Source organism: Orbicella faveolata, unplaced genomic scaffold, assembly GCF_042242905.1.
Source record: "Orbicella faveolata isolate gen_17 unplaced genomic scaffold, um_ofav_v1 contig_28, whole genome shotgun sequence".
Lineage (NCBI taxonomy): Eukaryota > Metazoa > Cnidaria > Anthozoa > Scleractinia > Merulinidae > Orbicella > Orbicella faveolata.
The window spans coordinates 65,116-89,486 of record NW_028301556.1 but is presented as its reverse complement, the minus strand read 5'-3'; the positions used below and the strand labels follow the sequence as shown (position 1 = coordinate 89,486).

The window sequence follows — 24,371 nt, the reverse complement described above, 5'->3', positions numbered from 1 at the left end:
TCAAGTAAAGGGGCAAATTTTAGCACCTGGTGCACTGCAGGTGTTGAAATAAACCCCTTAAACCTTCTTACCAAAGAATAAGCAAATGAACAAGACTGACAACATTAACTTCATTATACAATACACTTTGAATGTACTGTAATCTACCTCAAGCAACTTAACCCAAACCAAGTATTCACACTCTGCATTCCGACAACACGCAGGGCTGGTGATTCATTTTGCATCAACTTGACGCTGCTGTGCTGTCCTGAAACTCCACAAGCTCCATCACCACTTGCAGTCTTCTAATAACATCATCACTGATCTCATCCTATGCAGTTGAATTTCTCAAGTAGTTTCCCATATAGTTGTCATGAATCATGCCTGTTTTAAAATACCTCCAAGAATATTTCATATTAAGTTTCATGTTCCATACTAAAAATGCAAAGTACATTAACATTTGTCACAATCACAAATATATTCTGCAATAAAATTAGAGCAGAGGAAGGGGAAGGTGGGGTTATCCATCCTGACTTCTTTCTTCACTTTTTTCATTTCAAAGCTGGACCTAAACAGGTTGAAAGGCTGGCCATTTTCTTTCACATGTGTTGGAAGATTAGACACTGACAAAATATGTTGACTTCGACATCTTGCTTTTGAGTCTTGCAAAATTCTGGTTGGTGTTAAATTACAAGTCATGAGAGTTACATGAGCTCCTTAAGATCCAGTCACTACAGAGCTCCGATTTAACACCATTTTAGGTGATCAATCTGATCAAGAACAGACTTAAAATTAATTATGAGCGAAGTATCCACCATACCAATACATGCCAATCTGGATGCACAACTTCAAGTTTTACTAATTTAGAGGTTTTCTGTTTCTCATTGCTATCCCAAACTTAAATCCACCCAATGAAGGGAAGTTTGCTTAAAAGTTATTTATAATATAAAATTTTAGGTTTGACCAGCAAAGTTGCTTGGAGACTCTTTATTATGTATGGACGTTCCTTTAAAATGGCCTCTGGCGGTCTGGCCAACTTATAAATTTTGTCTTTTCCATATCCATTAATGCTTCCCAAGCCAAAGTCCCATTATAAGGTATAAACTGTACCAGACAAATTAACTGGAAAAGGTGGGAAAGGACTATACTTTAGCGTTACCTACCAGTAAGTCCTAAGTCAATTCATTGCCAGCTGCTAGCATCAGTCAACTACATGTACATGTATCTAGGCAGCTTAAATTTGGCTGCTCGAATATCCAAATTGATGTATGGTCTGCCTTTGAGATGTTGAATCAGAATTCTTCATGATTTAAAGTTGACATCACAAGTGTGCACTGTTGACAATACCTTTTCTGCCAATGTTGGGAAGGGGTAGTGGGAGGTTGTGCGGGGGTAGGAGCTGATGGCCTAATGGTAAATCAGTTGGACTCTGGATCCATAGGTCCAAAATGGAGCCCAAGCCAGAGTTGCTGTGTCATGTTCTCGAGCAAGACACTTGACTCTCCCAGTACCTCTCCCCTCCAAGGAGTGAAAATGGTACTGACCGATTGTAGGAGCAACCTGACAAAAACAAGGGGTAACGTGTGATAGACTAGAATCCCATCCAGAAAGAGAGTGGCAATACCCCTGGGCATTTCATGTTGCAGAGACCAAAGGTAAGCACCAGCACTGATGAGCCATCTGGCTCATCCATATCCCGAAGGGGTGGAACAGAGTTCCCTGCCCTGCAGCCGGTGAAATAATCACTAGAGTGTTCTCATTCCGAGCCGCAAATACCAGACGAGGGATTTGATTTCCTGTTTAAAGCAAACCTTTTCCCATAAAAGTTTAACCCCCTTGACTGGATGTACCAACAAAACGTTCAAGTGAGGGAGGGAAAAGGACATTGGTTAATATGCATTTCAAACAGACAGCTACACTGCCGACGGCTGGAAATGTAAAATGACAGCTTGGGACCAGGGCAATGGTGGATCATGGAATGAGGAGAGGACATTGGAGAGTGATGCTCCTCGAGTGTGGCTGTACAGGCAAGTTGATTCAAGAATCCACAATGAAGGATGATCCCCCAGTGGTGATGTGGTTGGCATGTGGTGTTGTGGTAACCAAGGCCACTATTCAGATTTCTGAATGAGCCATTTTTTATTATAGAAAAAAGACAGGCAGCCTTTGTAACAACAGTTATTCCTTTTGATATTTAAATGCCACATCTGATAGGGATGAAACTCAGCTTTTGATATTTGTTGAAAATTGGGAGAATAATGCATTCCATGCCCAGTACAAATAATGTTACATGTTCCACGCCATAATGGCAGTAGGTGGGGTGGAGAGTGAGACATGGTGGCGGATCTTTCCTTCATGTCAGTGACATTTCTGTCCTTCAGGCATTCAGTTCAAGATGCTCAAGTGTATATCTTGCAGGAACTACAGTGCAAGGATTTCCTGGCTGTGATGAAGCAAAATCATCCATGCATTCAGAAAAAGTACCAGGTGATGAAATAACACATCTTGATGAAGAGGTGGCTAACAGCAATCGCATGAACTGAGGAGGACTCAGGTTATCTGCCCAAAGGTGTCACAGCAACAAAGATGCCGCATATGCACCCCTGCCCACACACGCCAAACTTTGCCTCCAACCATGCGCTCCAGTGCCGCGCCATCACCACATCTGCATTGCCTCCACCTTTGCTGCTGTAATACCTTTGTGCAAAAGCATGGTGAATCCTCCCCACCTCATGTGACTGATGTAAGCTACTTCTTTGTCGAGGTGTGTCACTTCATTGCTTGAGACTTCTCCTAAATACATGGAAGATAATGCTTCATCACAACTAGAAAATCCCTGCACTGTAGTTCCTGCAAGAACACACTCAAACATCTTCAGCTAAATGCCAAAAGGATGGAGACGTCTCTGAAATGATAAAAGGATCACCAACCATGACTTTCTTTCCACCCCATCTGCTGCTCTGTTATAGTATAAAACATGTGACATCATCCCAACCAAGCATGCAATACATCATTTTCCCAATTTTCAACAGCCAATCAGAAGTTGCGCATCATCCAAATAAGGTGTGTCATCTGAATATCAAGCACGAATAACTGTTGTTTTATAACCTGTCTTTTTCCTATAACAAAAAGACTCATTCAGAGGTCTGAATTCTAACCTTGGTGACCACAATAACATGTGCGAACCAAATCACTACTGAGGAATCCTCCTTCACTGTGGACTCCTGAATCAACCTGTCTGTACCACCAGACTCAAGGGGTACCATTCCCTGATTTCCCACCCCATTACACAATCCACAACTGCCCTGGTCCCAATCTGCCATTTCACATTTCCAGTCGTCTGTTGCATAACTGCTTGCTAAAAGTGCATGTTAACAAATGCCCTTTCCCTCCCTCACTTAAACGTTTCATGGTATATCCAGTAAAGGGTGTTGGACTTAGATGGTGAAAGGTTTGTTTCAAACAGGACACCAAATCCCCCTGCCAGTCTTTGTGGCTAAGAATGGGTACATTCCAGTGATGTCTTCCCTGGCTACAGGGCACGAAAGTCTGTTCCATTCCCAAGGGAACAGAGAAGCCAGATGGATCATCAGCACGAGTGCTCCCCTCCAGTTTCTGTAACATGAAGTGTCTAGGAGTGTTGCTTCTCCCCTTGGATGGGATGCTAGTCCATTGCAGGTGACCCCCAGCAATTGTCAGGTTGCCCTAACAAATTGGCCAGTACCATTACACTCTTGGGTGGAGAAAGGCATTGCAAGGGTAAGGTGTCCTGCCTGAGAACATGACACAGCAACCCCAGCTTGGGCTCCATGTTGGACGTATTGATCCAAAGTCCAACTAACTAACCATTAGGCCATCAACTCACCACCCCAACCTACAACCCCCGGCCGGCCCACCACCCCTTCCCAACATTGCCAAAAAGTAATGGCTGACGGTGCACACTTGCGATAACACCTTTAACTTGAGAAGAATTCTGACTAAACATCTCAGTGACATACCATATATTAAATTGGATATTCAAGTAACCAAATTTAGCCTGCCTTGATACATGTAGTTGATTATTAGAAGCAGTGAGCGAACTTAGGGCTTACCAGTAAGCAATGTATATAGATTACAATTGTTTCTCTTTTTGCTGCCTGGCTCATTCTCAGTAGAGTAACCAGTGAAATCTTAATGTATTCTCTTCCTATGGTTAGACGTTTGTTTTGCTTTGTCCTGTTAATTTGGTCAGGGCTCGACACTAATGGTAGCCAACTCGCCACAGGCTAGAGTAGAAATTTAGTTTTGGCTACAGAGCTGGGCACTATTTTTTCAACTTACTGGCGTGGTGGTTAGTGACAACTTATATGTCACTAAAGAAAAAAAAATTTGCTAGCCAAGTGTTGATGTTGACTAGGTGCAATAACAGCAGAATTACTAGCAAGACTTGAAAACACAATGCAAGCGACTCTCTTTAATACATTATGGAATTAATTTTAAAGGAAAAAGAACACAATGCAATTTTGCATCTGAAACCTCTGGACCAGTTGACATACAGTTGGCACACCTTGTGTCACGCTTGACTGGTAATGTTAAACACAAGGGCGAACCAATTTATCACTGAATTGCACTGGTTTTAATTTTGTTCAATGGCTTCATGTTTTCCTCACATCAAATCTCTCAAGCCAACAGATCACAAAGAAAAATCCAGTGATTTTCCCGAAAAGACTTTCAGGACTCTTTGATACCTCCTTGTAAAAATATCCAGACCCCAAGACGTCATTGTAAAAGCTGTCGAGACTTCTTCAGTCTCTTTACAGACAGGAGCTGTAGAATTCAAACTGTTTCAAAGGCAGCATTAGCAAAATTTGACTGCTAATAAAGGTCAAAGGAAATAAATCTTTCTCACGTTATTATTTCTGCAGTGGTAAGTTTTGTCAGTATGGAAACAACAACAAATCACCTATATGTTGTTATGCTAAATGAAATGTTATCCCTTTACAGTTCTACACGATTTTGTGCATGATTTTATCAGGGTGCTCATGTTTTGTGCTACTAATTTGTAACAAGAAAAGAACATGGATGTATGCTTTCAGAAAATGCTGTCTTGTTTGTAAAATATTTCTTTCAACATAATAACATGCTCAGTTTTTATACCCTTTCAAGTACCAAACAACAAAAAGTAAACATGATAACACCACAATGAAATTCTTACCTTGTTTCCGAGAAAAGTGTTAGTGTTTGTCTTCATTGAGGAAGACAGCAACTAGTTTGGCCAATTTCATTTTGTTTACTAGCCAAAGTGGCTAGTGGAAATCAGAAACCTACTAGCCAAAACAAAATGTCTCCTAGTCTGTGGCGAGGTGTCTACCGTTAATGTCGAGCCCTGTGGCTAGTAGGTTTCTGATTTCCACTAGCTGCTTTGGGTTAGTCTCAAGCAATAAACTGACACACCTCGACAAAGAAGTAGCTTACACCAGTGACATGAGGTGGGGAGGATTCACCATGCTTTTGCACAAAGGTGTTACAGCAGGAAAGGTGGAGGCAATGCAGCTGTGGTGATGGTGCAACACTGGAGTGCATGGTTGGAGACAAAGGTTGGCGTGGGTGGGCAGGGGTGCATGTGTAGCATCTTTGTTGCTGTGACACCTTTGGGCAGACAACCTGAATCCTCCTCAGTTCACACAATTGCTGTTAGCCACCTCTTCATAAAGATGAGTCATTTCATCACCTGGTACTTTTCCTGAACGCATGGATGATTTTGCATCATCACAGCCAGAAAATCCTTGCACTGTAGTTCCTGCAAGAGATACACTTGAGCATCTTGAACTGATAAAATCATGCACAAAATCGTACAGAACTGCAAAGGGATAACATTTTATTTAGCATAACAACATAAGTGACTTGTCATTGTGTCCATACTGACAAAACTTACCACTGCAGAAATAATTACGTGAGAAAGATTTATTTCCTTTGACATTTATTATTAGTCAAATTCCACTAATGCTGCTTTTGAAACAGTTTGAATTCTACAGCTCCTGTCTGTGAAGAGAGTGAGGAGGCCTTGACAGTTTTTACAATGACGTCTTGGGATATTGATATTTTTTACAAGGAAGTCTCAAAGAAAAACAGAGTTCTGAAAGTCTTTTATTGGAACTGGTTTAGTAATAGTATTGGCATTATTGGACAATCTAGTCCATAATTTTAGCATGTGTTAGTAATTGTACATTTCCTTAAACTTTTCCTGAGATGGCTTTGGAGTCCGATTCGTGATCGGCAGATGCGATGACAAGAACCACAGACATAAGTGGAATCAGTGGGTGGAGCAAGGGCCCTGGCCTTCTGACGTTCTCTCCTGGTATCCGCTGTGATGTGCAGAAGCTTTTCTCCCTCTCGTAGGGCTTTGGTGCAATTTGTTTTCCACGCACTCCTGTCACTGGCAAGAGTCTCCCATGAATCGATTGGAACTGATTTACACACAAAGTAATTACCAACAATAGGTATTAAAGAGAGTCGCTTGCATTGTGCTTTCAAGTCTTACTAGTAATTCTGCTGTTGTTTTACCCAGCCAACGTCAACACTTGGCTAGTTAAATTTTTTTATTTGACTAGTAACATATAAGTTGTCACTAGCCACTAAGCTAGTAAGTTGAAAATTTAGTGTAGAGCAACCTCGTTCCCAGGGTCTCTCATCTTACCGCCCTCTGGAGCGAGCGACGAGAGACCCTGGTTGGGTCTGGTCACGTGCTACTTTGACAATTGAGAACATCAGAGAGGGGCCCTCTGTAATCAGCAATTGGTCACGTTGAGCTTTGTCGAATTCAAAGTATTGCCCTGCGCCTGCCATTATCCATGGCGTTTATCAATACTTAGTTTTCAGGCTGAAATTTCGAATAATATCTACTCCAACGTTAACCTAAAGGTTAAGCAAGTCTGTCTCAAGGCAATTTAGTGGTCGTGATTTTCACTGTTGCCGTCTTACCCCTGGATTTATGGAAAGTCACTCATATTTCAACTGTGGGTGTCGAGCAGCACAATTTCATCCCGCAGTAATTGTTGTTTCCCCTTTGAATGCACAGGATCAAATTGATGCAAAAAGAATGTCTCCTGGAAAACGTATAGCTTTCTCAAAGTAAAGCTACGGCAGTCTCTGAAGAAAAGCTGGACAAAGATAAATATGATATTCCTGTAACGCACTTTGCAAACAGTTCTAATCAAATAGCCGGGCCCGGCGTCACCTGCGGCGTCACAATATCGAATGCAAGTAAGCAATATGTTCACAGAATATTTCAATCTTTGTCCCTGGAAAGCCAATACTTAGAGCCATAAAAGATATCTTGCAATAGAAACGAACCTAAACAAAGTATAAGCATGGCATTGCAAATTACAGGTGTCAACTCTGAGAAGCAACATGCACTTAACAGCAGAAATCATGCAGACCTGCGACCTCTAAAAATTTTGTTACATAATCAAACGACTCCGCTCTACTTATAATTTCCATTTCTTCTTATAACATGGCCAGCTAGGGTCTCTCTTCACTAGCTCCAGGAGGCGGTAACATGAGAGACCCTGGGAACGAGATTGAGTGTAGAGCCCTGTTAGTAATTTGTTTCATTCTTTTTCAGAACAAGAGCAAGACAACAAAACACAATTTTGGTATTCCATTTTTGGGGGCTATATAATTTCCTTTCTTCTGCTAACCCTCTTCATTCACCTTCACCTATCTCTTTTGTGACTAGGTGTCACACAACGCCTCACCCCTCTTTATTGCTGTATCTTATGCACAAAAAATTGTTCGGTTCCACGACATATGGTTCTATACATGCTAACTTACAGGGAGCGTCCACTACCTGTTAAGTACACTAATATAATGCAATATCAAACAATCTAACTATCAGTGAGCAATGGACAATAAACACGCTCGAGGCAGGAAAGAATATTTTGCAAATCCACCAAAATGCGAGCAACAGCGATGAAATGCTGCAAGAGAACAAGGAACTTTGGGGAAAAAATCAAGAACCGACCAAACAAATATCTACTTTCCATTGAGGTATGATGGATACTTCACTAAGACTAAATTAGTTTGCATTTCGCTCAAGTATATACCGAAGGGCCTAGTTCACAAGTTGATCTTATGACCATAATTTTCAATGGAATGAAGCACTGCTCATAAAGCCCATAACCAGCTTTTACTTGTTCATAACCATAACCTGCACAATTAAAAACATTTTGTGATCTTACCGTGAAATAGCATGTACCACTTGGGCCTTTCAATTCAAGCTAGGGTTGTAAAACAGCGACAGCTACTGTAGTGACCTGGTTAAAGATAGATATCAAAGCTAGACTCCCTTCAACTGACCGTAAACTAAACATGAGCAACATTTTTGGTCAAAAGCACGATGAAATAACTGTAGCTTACTTGATTTAAAAACTCCCGCGTCTTCCCCAAATTGAATAGGCCCTTTGCAGCTGGGGTCACGTGACCAAACTTTTCCGAGAAAATTTTCATATTATGTACTATAACTTAAAGAATGCCAGAAATGGAAAGAGCGCATCGAAAATACCAAAATGGCCAAGTTTGAGGCCCCTGGCATTAAAGAGTAAGTTTATACGACAGCTTGAATTTTCGCAAAATTTAGAGGATTTGTATGGAAAATGTTGCTGGAGAGCAAGACCTTGCTCTCCAGCAACTTTTTTCATACAAATCTTCCTATTCTTTTAAAAATTCAGACTGTCATAACATCTTATTCCTTAATGATGGGGGCCTCAAACTTGGCCATTTTGATATTTTCGACATGCTTTTTCCATTTCTGGCATTTGTTAAGTTATAGCCCATAATTTTATGAAAAGTACGTCACGTGATGGCTTAGCTGCAAAGGGCCTATTTGAACACATTCGAACTAATCTCGTCAGGAGTAGGCCTACACCTAGTGGTTGCGAGTACAGTCTCGTTTGACAGCGGTTTCTCACAATGGAAAGGGACGTACTAGAAATCTGACCAATCCTCGTTTAGCTTAAAATTTCCCAATCTAAATCCAACATGGCGGACGAATTGCTACTTATGCAGTAGTTTGTTCCCATAATCCTGAGGCGTTTAAAGGCTGTTTCTTTCAAAGGTACTTTCCTTGACAGAAGGGGTTCAAGAAGGCAAGCTATTTCTTTGTCCTTAGGCCGTCAGAGTAGTGGAGGAGCGTTTACTACTCATGAAAATCGCCGAATACAGCAAGAGGTAAGGTGGACTAAGATCAGAGATCGTCTTGGTTATGTTGCCATTAAGAAATCTTCCCTTCCAACTGGGGCAGTTTGTATTTGGTACCTGGAAACTTCAACTGCAATAAGATACCGTTACTGTGGGCCTCAAACGTTTTTGTGTCGCAAATGCGCTGGGAAACTTCATTCCAGTATCACCACATACCATGTTTTAGAGTTGTTATTAAGAAGGTACAGCAATGACCCCATTATCACTTTATTTAAAAAAAATTAACTCACTTTACTTAAATGTACATGTATACGTACATGTAGTTGTTGCAAAGTATTAGCTCTAATATATAAGCTTACACCATGTGTAAAACATGTGCTGTGAAGTAAATTACACTTTATCCAAGAGCAATCACACAGAAATTAATCTTAACCCCACCTAGTTCAGAAGTAAACTTATCTGCAAACACTATTAATTCAAACTTCAGTCTGCCATCTGCTAATGACTGGCACCAATGTAGCAGGATACATCCTGCTACATTGTGATAGTTTACATGTAAGCTGGTTTAAGGCCGTTGACAGTACATGTTAGCCAATGCTATAAAACTAACAAATTGTACTAGTGTACTAATTATAGCTAGAAACAACCAGAAACAACAGATCAGTTATAATTGCTAGCGCTATATTTTTTGCGTTGCCACTATAACTTTTGAATGTTTCATCATAATCTATATACCCTTGTTTAATCATATGTATTTTTATTTAGCCTAGTATATTACTTACTTCCAATATAGTTGTATGCACTTAGGAGCCTGCCTGATTTCTTGCTAGGTTAGTCAGGTGCCCCAAATTACAGTTCAGCTCAGATATATGTGAACTACACATATGCATATTATACGAGCGTATTTTGCGTATACATGTATGTCAATACGCATACATACAATGTATGTGCTTATATATACGCACATATGCATGTGTATACGCGCATATATGTCTCTTTGTTGTGCATTCCCATAGGTTTCTTTATGTGAAGCATTGTTAGTCAAACAAAGGACATTATATTTCTGGGAATGAAAATGCTTCAAAGCGAAATTTGCATATTGTTAAAACATCGTGCCGATCAATGAAAGCTATTATATTTTGAGTTTTCGATCACTTCGCAAATTCGCCGACAAACTACCGTTTATTAACACTTGCTTGATCTTTAGCTACGAAAAATGGGAAGAAAATTGAAACAGTCTCTTGAACTCCCTATTTTAACACGTGAACTCTATGTTTTTACATGTAAAGATCTGTGTTTCGGCACATGTCAGCAAGTCGTTTGCAAAATGCTTATTTGTCTCAATTAAGCATTCTGAAGATCCTAGTCAAAAAAATGAAATCTCTCGGTTATATTTGACACAGATCATTCATTCAAATGGTAAAATACTCTTTCCTTGACAAAAAAATTGTTTATCAAAAATTTCTATGGTGAGCTGCTCACGTTTAGTTATTAATTCTTTAAGGAAAAGTTCTGTGTTTTGACATGTGTTGGCAAGTCATTTGCAAAATGTTTATTGTCTGAACCGTTCTGAGGATCCTCTTTGAAAAAATGATATCTCTAGTTTTATTTGACACAAATGGTTCATTTAAACTGTGAAATAATCCTTCTTTAGCCAAAGAATTGTTTACCAAAGTTGCTATGGTGCGCTGCTCACGTCTAGTTATTTTTTCTTCAAGGAAAAGTTCTGTGTTTTGGCATGCGTTGGCAAGTCGCTTGCGAGATGTTTACTGTTTGAAGGCTACTTTGAAGCATTCCGAAGACCTTGTGGAAAAATGATATCTCCCGTTATACATGTGCATGTATCTGACACAAACCATTCATTCAAATGGTAAAATACTCTTTCCCTGATGAAAGAATTGTTTATCGAAGTTTCTATGATGCGCTGCTCACATTTTGTTATTTTTAATTTTCTTCAAGGAAAAGTTGTGTTTTTCAGCACGCGTTTCCAAGTTGCTTGCTTGGACCATGTTTACTTTGTGTCAAAAAAATGTTATCTTTCGGTTGTGTTTGCTCCATGAAGATGAAATTGTTGAAGCGTGTATCCCCAGTTCTATTTGACAGCAAAACAGTAAATTTATGATTTAATGGCAAAATACTCTCTCTTTTGATTAATATTCAGTCAGTTAATTTTGTGTCAAGTGCCCAATTGCAAAATGTTAGTTTCAGCTTACATTTTGCTAATAAGTCGTCTGAAGGCATACGCGCATATACCGTATACATGTATTCAAAATAAAGAAAACTCTTTCTTGCTCTGGGGCAAGCTGTCAAGCCATTGAAAACAACAATTACCTGTTAAGAAAAGAAAAAACAATAGGTTAGCTCATACATACATGTACTAATCAGGCATATGCGTATATACATGTACTGTATATGTTTATATGCATATGCGTATGTGCATATACATGTATGTATACGTGTATACGCGTATTGGGCTGACGCGAATTACGCGTATTTTTTGATTCGGATATATCTGAGCTGCACTGTAGTAGTACTGCAGCCAGTTAGAATGTGATTGTTATTATTATGATTTGCACAGGATGGAATGTTTGTTCCTCTTTTTCTGAATCATTTCATTTTGAAATAATTTAATCACCACTGCTTGTCTGTGGAGATTCAGAGTATCACCTGTATAGATGAATACGGTAAGATATTTTTTGGTATAAATTTATATATAATTATAAGTTTTAGATGTGTAAACTATGTTGGTTTGCCAATGATGATGCCTTGGAGAAAAGGATCCAGTGGATACAGAACGCTTCTTCTTTAAATAATAATTATAGGTTGAATAAACAGAAGAAGATGTGAACTTTTCTCGTAGGAGGTCTTTAATTCAAGTGGACGTTTCGCCGATTCGGGCTTCTTCAACACTAAGAATATCAATACTCAGAATAACAGTTAGAGAATCCGCTCCATTATCAAAAGCTTGAGCATGATCCAAGCGCTGACTATGTTAGTGTCATCACACAATGGAGTACAAAGTGGTTTGAGAGGGGCCAAATTAGTGAGGAAATTGCTAATTGGGTTATCAATGATAATGCCAAGCCTGGCAAGGCTTTTGGAACCATTAAAACCCACAAACAGGGGAATCCTTTTCGGCTTATTACATCGTGCTGTGACACTGCCATTGAGAACCTTTCAGCATTTACAGAATTTTATCTTAAGCCTCTAGCCCAAAATTTGCCATCGTTTATCAAGGATACCACACATTTGTTGCAGAGAATGGAGGAACTTAACAAAACAGGCCCCTTTCCCAAGGATAGTCTTTTAGTTTCATGGGACGTGGTTGCTATGTTTCCCAACATTGACAACAATTTGGGAATCAATGCTGTTATAGAAGCCTTAGAGGCTAGGCCAGTCAAATTTCCATCTACTGATTGTATAGTTGAGGGCCGTACAAATTTGTCTTAAGCACAATAATTCGTTTTTTGAAGATGACAACTTTCTTCAGATTCATGGTACGGCTATGGGTCCCAAAAACGCATGCAGTTATGCTGATCTAGCCACGGGAATTATTGATACATGTAAGAAAGCCAAATCAGGGGAAATTAAACCCAACCTGTGGTGGAGGTATAGGGATGACATTTTTGATCTTTGGACCCAAGGGCCTGCTAAACTCGATGAGTTTACGCATTATATTAATTCTTTGTACCCCACCATTAAATTTACTCTAGTTTCTTCTCCCAATTCACTTAACATACTAGATCTTACTCTCAATCTGGTGGACGGTCTCATCCAGACTGATATCTACTCCAAACCTAAGGATAACCATATTTACTTGCTACGGAATAGCGCACACCCTGCCCATGTTACCAGGGCCATTCCCTATGGAGTAGCTACCAGGATCCAACGGAATTGTTCTACTGATGAGGCATTTAGTAAATGCTCTTCTGAGTATAAGGGTTATCTATATAACCAGGGTTATAACCCTAATTTGGTTTCACAACAGTTTGAGAAAGCCCAGTCTATTCCTAGACAAACATTACTTCAACCCCAGCCTAAGGAGTCCAAACAAATTTTTCTGCTTGTGCTTGATTTCAACCCTCACTTACCCAGTATTGGTAGAGTTATTAGGAAATACAAGCACCTTATTTATGATTCACCATCTCTTAAAAAGATTTTTCCGGTAGGGTCCATCATTCCTGCTTTTCGTAGAACTAAAAACATCAAAGAAATCTTGAGCAGTAAGCCTCGTGAGCAACATCGCACGCCCGATAATCAGCGGGGTTGCTTTAAATGCACAGCCAAATGTGAACTATGTCACAATTATTTAAAGGAATCTAATTGCTTTACTAGCACTAGTATTAGCAGGACGTATCCTATTACGCAGATTCTTAATTGTAAATCTAAAAATGTCATCTACCTGGTTACGTGCAAGAAATGCAATGTGCAATATGTTGGTTCCACAAGTAACGAATTTAAAATTTGTTTCCGCAACCACAAGTCTTCTATGATCACCAAAAAACGTACTTGTGAAGTTGCTATTCATTTTAACAAAGAGCCTCATGCTCCGGCAGATCTTAGTGTCAATAATAATAGTGTTGATGACCGTTTGCTCACAAGAGAGGCCTTTTGGTGTGCTCAATTATGCACCCTCACATCTCATGGACTCAACAAAAGGTGCAAGTTTAATTCCAGGAATAGGATTCGCTACAATTAACACCACCTTGCTGCTGTAAATTTTACTTGATTTTATTTGCTTTTTAGCAGGCGTTTTGCTATTTTTATTATTATGTAATTCTTATGTAATCTTATGTGAAAAAATTTTCTATTTCTTTGTTCTCTTTGTAAGTTATTGTTTTGTAACTTATTTAAGGCTTTTTCACTTTTTGTAAATTTTATTCTGAGTATTGATATTCTTAGTGTTGAAGAAGCCTGAATGGGCGAAACGTCCACTTGAATTAAAGACCTCCTACGAGAAAAGCTTGCATCTTCTTCTGTTTATTCAACCTATAATTATAAGTTTTGTTATTAGTATGTTAAAGTTGCATAACTGCAACATGGATAATTATTTACCAGTTTATCAATTACACGATTTTGCATGTAGGTAACCATCATTCCAAGAGAATTGCATTCTCAGTTTCAGGTGTAGTGCATCAAGTATTTTGTACTTGTAATTGATTGTTTCTTTTTGAAATGTACATTCCAGGGTTTTTTCAAGAATAGCAGTTATTCCTATCAGTAAAGTTGGTGGGAAACAAAGGTTGGAACACTGCCTTAGTTTAAAAGCTGAATTACAGACATTCCTTGAAAGGACATTTCTCAGTGTAGGGACACTGATAGAGCTGGGATCCTCCTTTGCAACAATGAGAGAAAATGACCTTTTTAAAGAGATGTATGTAACATCATGGGAGAAACAAGACTGGATATGAGGAGCCAAATGAATTATGCTCTTGTTTTGTTTGCAACTGGAAAGGTAAGTATATAGGCAGGTAATGCAACAAAATTCTGACAATCTTGATTTTTTTTGCAGTTCTCTGAAAGTACTCTAGAGAATCAGTAAGAGAAATTTCCTTTTTTTTTTCAGAGTTTGATCTGTACTCCAATTTTCAATTTAGTTGAACCTAAGGAGTAGAGTTTATTGTCTGTGTTATGAAAATGTCAGTAATATTATAGAAGTGGAAGTTATTTGAATTCTGGTTTCCATGGGGCAAAGTATGTGAATCCATACCATACTTTTAAAAGTATGTGATATTTATGAATGTGGGTCTAATAAAAGTTATGAAATTAAATGAACAAATTGACACTGGTTTTTTAAGTATCTGTCCTCTTATTGATGGTAAATTGCATCATAAAGTTTATTGTCAAAGTAGCCTGCAGATCCACTTGCCTTCATCCATACAACTTTGACAATGTAATATTTATGACCAAATTTATCATCAATAAAAACACACAGATGCATAAAAATCTGCTTGCTGTGTTTTTTATTTTCATTACAGTGAAACCTGTATTAGGCAGATACCCTGCTAGTGATTGCTAGGTAGACACCCTTACTTGTGTCTGCTTAACACAGGCTGTCCGCTCAAAACATGTTCCAGTATGTTGTGCAATAAAAGTCAATTATTAACCGTTTTGTAACACAGCTTAGCACGTAAGATCAAAGACTAGCTAAGACTGCTCATAGCACAATGTCCAGTCGATCACTGCATCAATCTGGAATAATCACTCAGCTTTAAAACGATATTGCTTAACAATGTACAGGAGTCTCCGCTGAAACTTTAGAAGTAAAATGAGCCCTTTAAGTGTCCGCTTATTGCAGGTTTTGTGCAACAAAATGTCTTAATATTGGTGTCTGCATCTGTTTAATAGAGGTGTCTGCTGAATGCCGGTTGATTTTTAATTACTGTAAATGTGGGAAAAAAATTTTGGGACTTATTAAAGCTGGTGTCCACTTAAAAGAGGGTGTCCGCTTAATATGGGGTCTGCCTAATACAGGTTTCACTGTTAACAAAATCCAAAATTGTCAAATGGAGGCTTCACTAGAGGAAAACACCGGTTAAAAGTTAAATTGGATTGAGCCAAAATGATCCATAGAATCACGGCCTTTATTCATTGGGAAATTCCTGAAAACATACTGAATTATTCCCAAGTTTAGTTTATTTTCATGAAATACTCGAACACAGCAAAAAAAGGGTTCTACTGTATTGCGGTAAATTTTCATGCCAAAACTACAATAATTTACGTGATCTTTTTCACTTAACAGTTGAATTCATTATATTTGCAAGCTGATCTTCAGGCTAACTATCTGTAGAGATTGCTGATGTTTTTTCTCTTAAAATTAAGAAATCCTGTTTAGATGCAATTTTTGACTATATTGAGAAAAGAAAATCATATGCTAAATGTCGTTGAAACTGTTCACGATGATGTCAGCTGTGAGTCTGTACTCCTATTGATGATACAAATACATGTAAGCCAGTGATCGTATGAGAAATTAGGCAGTCATTATAAACAATTAAATATACTTGTAAAATTGAATCTCTCTATAACCACTGACAACAGATGAAGATGGGCTACAAACACAAGACTATATATTTGTGATTGTGACTTGATCTGTGTACAGACAGTTTTGTTGAGCAGACATACATTGCTATGGAGATTAACAATCAGATCAATGGTAGCAATATAGAATGAAATTTATGAAACCTGGGTTTCAAAACTCCCTAGACTGTTAGCTGGGAAACAGTTATATGTTACAGATGTGGTCATGGTATTTAAGAATTGAGTCATAGAGATTTATTCATTAACAGCAAGAAAATAAAAAAATCTTACAACATGTACTTTTGGCAAATTATTTGTAATAGCTTTACCTTAGACTGACATCAATAAAATACCACAAGGGAGCTTAATTTTGAAATTTGTTTCTTTGTAGATATTAGAGAAACTCCAAATGAAAGAAGCCGATCTTAATATAGTACAGAGCCTCTTCTCTGAGAAAGTAGTGCCCAGGCACATACAGCTTCTGGATCAAGATGAAGGGAGGGCAGACAGTGCTGTTGATTATAATGAGGAGGAAGTGGCAGAGATGATGGCAGTGGTCAACAGGATTGTTCAAAGCTGTTTCGTTGATCCTGAAAAGGTCTTGCTTAATTTCGTTTTGGTTTATTATATACTTCTGGATAACATGTGAAATACAATAACTTATAATTTGCTTGAGTGAAAAATAATGTACAAATGACACAATCCTGAGTTACATGTAAGTCAGGCTGCAGGAATTAATCACACATACATGTAAGACACATTGTTCATTATACAACCAATCTTACTTTGGCTATGTAATTGTATTTTCTTTTTCAGACAAAGCATTTCTTTATCCCAAAAACATCTTTAACCAAATGCAAGTGTAGCAATGTCTTGGGATTTAAATTAGATGAAGCACTTGTTTTCACTGGTGAAAAGGGAAAAGAACAGGCCCTGAGGAGATTTATAAGTAAGATGGGAAGAGGATGTGTGGGATGACTGACTTTGCCAGGAAGAGGGCAGTTGTCAGGATTGGTTAGAAATCGTGTTCCTATAACTTGATAGAAACACATAACTAGCACAAGCCGTTGACATAATGATGGCGCAAGCAAAAAGAATTTACATTTTGATAATCAAAGTTAACAAGTTGTTTTCCTTTTTTTCGTCACAGTGTTTTCTAAGAGAAATAGAAAACATGTTCTCTGTGTTTCTATCGAGTTATAGAAACACTGGTGAACGATTGGGAGACCCCGAAAAAGCTGTGGAAACACTCACCTGCAGCTTGTGTTCCCACAGCATTCCTTGTTCTCCCAAACTTCCACTCTTATTTCTGTAACTCGATAGAAACACGGTGCATGTTTTCTAATTCTTAGATATTTCAGGTTTGAATGGCAAGTTAAAGTCATTTTTTTGTTGACTGTTGCTATGGGAGGAGCAGTGGTCAGTGGTCAGTGGTTAGAGTACTGGATTTTGGATTGTTCTAGGTCTAGTGGTCTAGTGTACTTGTCAATGTGTATGTTTCTTGGTAAAAACTCCAGCAGTGCCTCTTTTCACCCAGAGCTCAGTACTGGAAGAATTGTTATCCATTGTGATTCATTGGATAAGTTTTGACTAAACAAACTGTGTTTGTAACCCACTCACTACCATTGCCGCCCTTACCACCTCTACCACACCCGCCACCCCTGTCAACCCCGTTATCCTCACCACCCTTGCCTCCCTTGCCACCCCGTCATGCCCGTTCCCCTCACCAGCCCCTCCACCCTTGCTACTCTGGCAACTCTGGCAACTCTGGCCAGCCTCACCACCCTCACCACCCTTACCACCCTGGCCACCATGGCTACCCTGACCACCCTGCCCACTGTGGCTGTTCTGACCACCCTGCCCAGCCTAGCCACCCTCACCACTCTGGCCAACCTCCCAACCCTTGCCACTCTGGCTAGTCCCTAACCACTCTTTTCCTTCTTGCCAAGTGGAGCAAGTCTATGTTAGTACTCATATTTGCTAATGAACCTACTTCTATACTTTTTTTTGTTAAAGCTTGCAAAGACTGTTCAAGGGCATGATGGTCAGCTATTTGACAGCACTTGGCAGCACAAAGGAAAATGTTATCTCTGCTTCACTCGAGAGGTTCATTATGTTAATTTTTTGTTCCTGCATGAATTAAAATTCTACTGTTAGCTCCTGTAGTTCATCTGCAGCTGTAGTATATTTGGGACATACATGAATAAATCAAATGCTCAATTATTCAACCTGTGTTTGTTTGTGTTAGATATTTGTTTTTCACTTTTAGGTTGAACGTATGTGTACATGTATATACAGTTATAATGATGTGGTTTAAATTTATCTTTAGCATAAAAGTTTTTAAACCAGGTTGATTTCATAATTATAATTGATAAATGAAATTGAAATGGTTGGAAAAATGTGAACAAACATAAATTCTAACTGCTAGCATGTACATGAACATGTGATACTAAAGTCAATTGATGCAATTTCTCATATAATCCCTTTATTTGTCAGCAGTGTTCATTATAATTCGTGATTTCTTTCCACTAAAATGTCAAAATGGTTAGTGAAAGCCCAAAATCTACTAGCCAAAACTGCAGTTTTGGTAGCCTGTCCCTTTTTGGCTAGCATTACTCTCCAGCCCTGGTCAGTATTGTCATGTATTGAAATTAATAAACTTGATCAAATTAATCTCTGAACTTTCTGTAATGAAAAAAAATTACTAAAATTCAAACCAACAGGCTAGAAAAAAAGTTTCAAAGTCTATAAAGTTCTGGCAGAGCTTTCTTGAGGTTTTTTTTTTTTTCAGAACTTTATTCTGACCACTATTTCATCATGCAGGCAAGAGAGAATGTTATAGAAGACCTGGTAGTTATTGGAGAAGATGATTCTGTGCTGGCAGGATTTTCAGCAATTATAAATGCCTGTGATGATGGTAAACACAAGAGCGTGCAGTTTTGAATAATCTTTTCTCTCTTTTCTTATCTCTCCATTCATTCATTCATTCATTCATTCATTCATTCATTCATTCTCTTTAATTTTGCAGATGACAAAGCTTTGAGGAAGCATTTTTTTGTCTTAAGATTCAGTCTAGCAAGACAGCTACTAGTGCTGTTTGTGATATTGTGTTAATAACCAGAACAAAAGGAGAACAAACTCCTCCTGGATACCACCTAATTGCGTAAGTACATGTAAAATGTACATGTAGAGGGAAATTGTTGTTTGCAATCTTTCTCTCACAAGTGTGAGTGCTTACTTTTCTATGAACTCGAAATTTTATGTACATGTATTGTACACATGTACGTGTATGTGCTCACAAATGCTTTCGCTATCCAGAAATTATCCTTTAAAATAACCAATAACCAATAAAATAACCAATAATTATACAATCATGTGTGGCATGTTCTTGTAGCCGATAAATGCACACTCTGATTGGCTAAGTTTAGGGCATTCTTCTCCTGTAAGGCCCATGGGTTGATTGCGGGCTTGCAAAAACGAAGCAAATAGCTATATAATAAACAACTTATTAACCTCAAACGTTCGGTCCGGGGGGGTACTCCCAGAAAAATTGGGTGGGGGTGTGCAACCCACTTCCCAAAACCCTTACCCTATTTACTGTATGACCAAAATCTGCAATACTCCCTACCCTATTTATGACCTGACCAAAAATTTGAAACCCTATTTATGACCTGACCCTTAAATCAAAACTGTGTTTCAGACCTGCATTATAATTAGTTCCCTAGTTCAGACCAAGGCTAAATTACTGAAAACATAATTTGTGACGGGTTTTTGTTGATTTTTTGATAATGATGAAAAACTGGCTTTTTCTTAAAAACATACCCATATGAAGGCTAGAGTGCAAAAACCATACCCTATTTATGACTAAAATGGCCAAAATCAGCTAAAATCGATACCCTATTGATGACCAAAGTGGCTGAAAAACCATACCCTTTGGAGCCGCACATACCTATATAGCCCATACAAGGGAGTACCCCCCTCCCCCGGGCATTCAGTCTTTATGGGAAAAACTCAAACTGAGGTCTCAGTCTGAGAGTTTCCTGTAAAGACCTCATTCTTGGTTAATAAATAGTTTATACTTGTTTCAATATTGAATCATCTACTTTTCAATTAAGTGTTGGAAATTCAAAGAAGACTTGATCCAATACCTCAGCAGTTTTTTTGGAAGCACTGGCAGCCAGTGAAAATTGTCTGCAGTAGTGGGTTGTAATCCCGGGGGGTACTTTGGGAATTTCTGGGTGGGGGTGTGCCGCTGGGACCCTGGAACCCTTAGCCTATACCAGAGCTAGTTCAGCTGAATTTTGCTACCCTATACTAGAGTAAACTCCCCAGATCCCCCCCATCTATCAACACTGTGCAGGCTGATTTGCGTAAATTTAAACTTGCCAATTTGATTTTTTTATATTTTTGAGTGACAATTCCTGGTTTCCTTAGTCTAGATAAAATCTTCAACCAACTGGTCAGTTTTGTGAAAAATTATACCCTATTCTAGACCCAAACGCTCTAATTTATATACCCTATCCTAGAGTAAACTGCTTGAAAACCATACCCTTCACAGTGGCACATACCTATATAGCCCATGTATGGCAGTGCCCCCCCCCCCTGGGGTTGTAATGAACATGAGCCAATTTGTTGGTTATGTAGTGTCACATACTCACTACTGCTACACTCTTGAGATTCCAGTTTCTTTTCATTTGTAGTGCACATTTACTTTGATTCATAATCATATACATGTAAAGTAGGTCAAAATAAGGTAAAAACTAGTAGACATTCCAAGACTGCAGAATAATTATGTCACATGATACGTATACATGTCTGCTGTAATGGGAGAAGAACAGTAAAAACGTTAGTTTGGTACCAACTGAAGTGCCTGAAATTCTGTAATAGTGGGAGTCTGTTATAATGGGAGCTGTTTCTATACATTACATTTCTTTGTAGCTTTCAACCAGAGATGCAGCTTCTGTCTCTAATAGCAGACTGGCATTCTGTTGCATCTCTCTCTTAGACATGCATGTAACTAAATGAGTTTTAAGTTTTTCGCTGATAAGTTTCAAATGCGTTATTCTGGACTCTAGTGACAACATCACATGTAAGCCTCACTTAGGTATGGTCAGGCTCAGGCTCCAGGACCCTGGTAACCACAGCCAGGTTACCAGGCACCTCCTCCTGTTACTCCTAAAGTTGGGGCATCTTCAGATACTGTACGTCTATTCATGTGTTTTACAAAATCATTAAAAGTAGTTCGTCTCGTGTGATCTTGTGGGTGAAGGTAGTTCTGAAAACAAGTGTTGGTGGCTGACGTTTTGACAACCTGAGAAGAAGTCATCTTCAGAGTCAAGTGAATAGTTTTAGTGAGTCAATGAGGTTTTAAGTCTGGTCTGTTTAAAGTGATTGGTTAGTTTAGCTCTGATGGTATTGCCTAAAGGCTTGTGTAAAGTTTGTCAGCAGTCATTGGTCGGTTCTTGTGACTGTAAATGTGATTCTGAATAACCTTATTGCTGTGGGCATGAAGTCTGGAGAAAAGATCTTAAAGTTTGTGGAAATCCTTAATTTTAAGTTAAAGAAGCCCTGGTTTTTGCTTATTGTAATTTTCCTCTTAAAACAGTAATATTTACATGCATGAGAAGAGTAATTCATGATATTACACAAGGGTTAGCTCATATCGATTATCATTTACTGCAAAGTTCACGAGTTTACTCGCAGAGCACTTTGATTATCTTCGTTGTGTGTAGCTATTGAAGGCCTTCCTTTTGAAGTTAATTCCAAGTTTGATATGTGATGGAAGAAGTCTGGGGTAAGTTTGATAACCCTGTTTGCACTCAGTTACCAACAAATCAATCATTTGATCGACCAATCAAAGGGCATGACACTAGTCTGGTTAACCGTACCCTGTCACCCTTTTGCGTGATGCTAGATGGCTTTACTCGCAATCTAGAGTCTAGTCATGTAATCTGGTGAATAATTTTACTGTACTTTTTGTACTGACTCGGGACGTGGTGACCTACCGTGTGGCTTAAACGTTCTGCAGTATCTTTTTGGAATATCAAAATTCTGAGTTTACTCCGTGGCTTGTGGGAGCAAGGATATATATGAATTTTCATTTTTTCTCTAAGTCGTGGAGCCAAGTTAGAATTTTAATTTACTATATGGCCTAATGGCCATAATTACTAATTATATCAATAACAAAATTCGAGTTTAGTAATCTCGACTTAGTGATCCATGATCCATTTCTTAGTCTTAATTTTTTTGCTTATTGACGACACGTAGATGTTTCATGTTTCTTTTGCAGCCCGCGATTCCAAATATGCAAAGCTTATCTGTTAGCGACATTAACACAAAGGTACGTTGAATAAAATCATTTTCTCAAGAAATCAAGGAGTGTCATTTTTTTTTTACTCAAATGAAAATAAAACGATGGTAATTATTTTACGGTGATTCCTCAGAATTGCATTGCGCATCCCTACCGGGCAGATTTTCGCGTCATTAGCGCGCTCAAACAAGCGCGTGCACATACATGACATCAAGAGATTCTTTTCAAGTTAAGCTCGACTGCGAAATGAATGCTAGTTTTCTCTTAAATGGTGACATATTTTTTATTATATAATTTTGGTGTACAAATTATTCTCCTTACGTTGAAAATTTTTCGGAAGGAAAAAAAGATATAGCCAAGGGCGTGCACAAAAGGGTTAGTCGAGGAGACAAAGTATGACCTTGAAAACAACGACTCGAGGGACGTTTTGAGTCGATGCTGTTTAAAATGGTGTTAATTTTTCCATAAATTGTATATTACGTTGCATATGCTTGAGACTTTCTACCTGTCACGCTTTCTTTTTTCAAGTATTTGTTTAAAAAAACTTTGCTTCCAGCTACCGCATAATGTAACATGATCCTATGAAATAACGCACGTGTTAGACAAATGGGGTAAGATTGGCGCATCACTTTATGTGTTTTGCGATCATGGAGACCTGTCTTGTTTATTGTATTTTTCAACAGTGCTTGATAGGCAACATTCAGGGAAAGCTTCATAAAAATCGTTCAACAAATTTTATTTCTGAGGAATCGCCTTAAGGTTAGCTCTTCTTTCTACGTGGTAACAAAAGGTGTTTCAAATAGTCATGAAAAGATAAACAGTGCATTGCGGGCTAAACAGTTTTTCTGTTTCATGTCTTCTCAGCCAAAATGAGTTTATACTTACTTCTTTGTTTTTTTCTCCACTTGTAGTACGACTATGACTTTAGGAAGGAGCGAGCTGTGACTTCAAGATGAAAAAGAATCATTTAGTCGGTGTCGGTCACATAATTCCGCCGCCTGTGTCACACGGCCAATTTTCATAAAGAGGGTTGCGTTAGAGTAGAGTAGTTTGTGGCTGATTTAGATAGTCACAGCGAGCGACCGGTGATAAATGACGTTGCTGGCCGAGTTAAATGGTGTCAAAATGGTGTGTAGTCTTTATACGACACCCTCTCTATTTGCAACAAGACAAGTTGAAAGTACAATGCAGCAGAGAAAGCTTTTCCCGTCCCCAAGTTCTTTGTAAATCTATGCTGAGTATGAGCAGTGCCCTGTAATCTCACGCTTAGGCGAATGGAAGTGAGTAAAGGTTGCTGCAATGACAGAGGTTGCCTTATGTACACCACATATTGTGTTGAGTTGAATGGGAATAAATCCCAGAATTACATGTATGTGATGCAATGAAGTGAAGTTTGAAGTCGTGACCTGTAAGTCACAACAAACAAGCAAATAAATACAACATTTAAAGGAGTTATAAAAAAGCTGACAAAATCAGATAAATTATACGGCAAAAATGGTCAAGTAAGATATCAAATGCATTGTAGAAACTAAAAAAAAAGAACTGCCTGCGAGATTTTTATCTAGTAAAGGTTGATAACAAAACCAGATAATATGCGCATAAGTGCATTAGGAAAGATAAAATAGAGTATAAAGGAAACGTTAGGTAGTTATACTCAAGAATTTTATCTCCGCTTGGTTTAAAGTTTGTGGCTTACGTTTTTATATTATCGCAACCAAAAAACCAACGAAAAACCAACGCAACCAAAATAACAACGCAGCGAAAAATGCGACGCAACCAAACAAGCAACGAGAAAAGCAACGCAATGCAACCAGAAAAGCAAGCAATAAAGCTTGCAAAGCAAGCAGAAAGCTGCGAAAATAGCAACGCAACGAAAAAAGTAGCGAAA

General features: G+C 38.6%; 1 protein-coding gene and 1 pseudogene across 2 annotated transcripts; both read left to right on the top strand.

Annotated features, from left to right (window-relative positions):
• The first annotated feature begins 1,942 nt into the window (after positions 1 to 1,942).
• LOC149106967 (uncharacterized) lies at positions 1,943 to 13,855 on the top strand. The gene is made up of 2 exons (XM_089297250.1): positions 1,943 to 2,077; positions 12,581 to 13,855. Exons 1-2 carry the CDS (start codon positions 1,943 to 1,945, stop codon positions 13,853 to 13,855), a joined length of 1,410 nt encoding a protein of 469 aa, XP_089153376.1.
• Positions 8,924 to 24,025, top strand: LOC149106966 (uncharacterized; annotated as a pseudogene). The gene is made up of 8 exons (XR_016209561.1): positions 8,924 to 9,186; positions 14,345 to 14,611; positions 16,565 to 16,771; positions 18,190 to 18,279; positions 18,997 to 19,090; positions 19,202 to 19,336; positions 22,463 to 22,513; positions 23,395 to 24,025. The product of XR_016209561.1 is annotated as an uncharacterized LOC149106966 (transcript).
• The last annotated feature ends 346 nt before the right edge of the window (positions 24,026 to 24,371 follow it).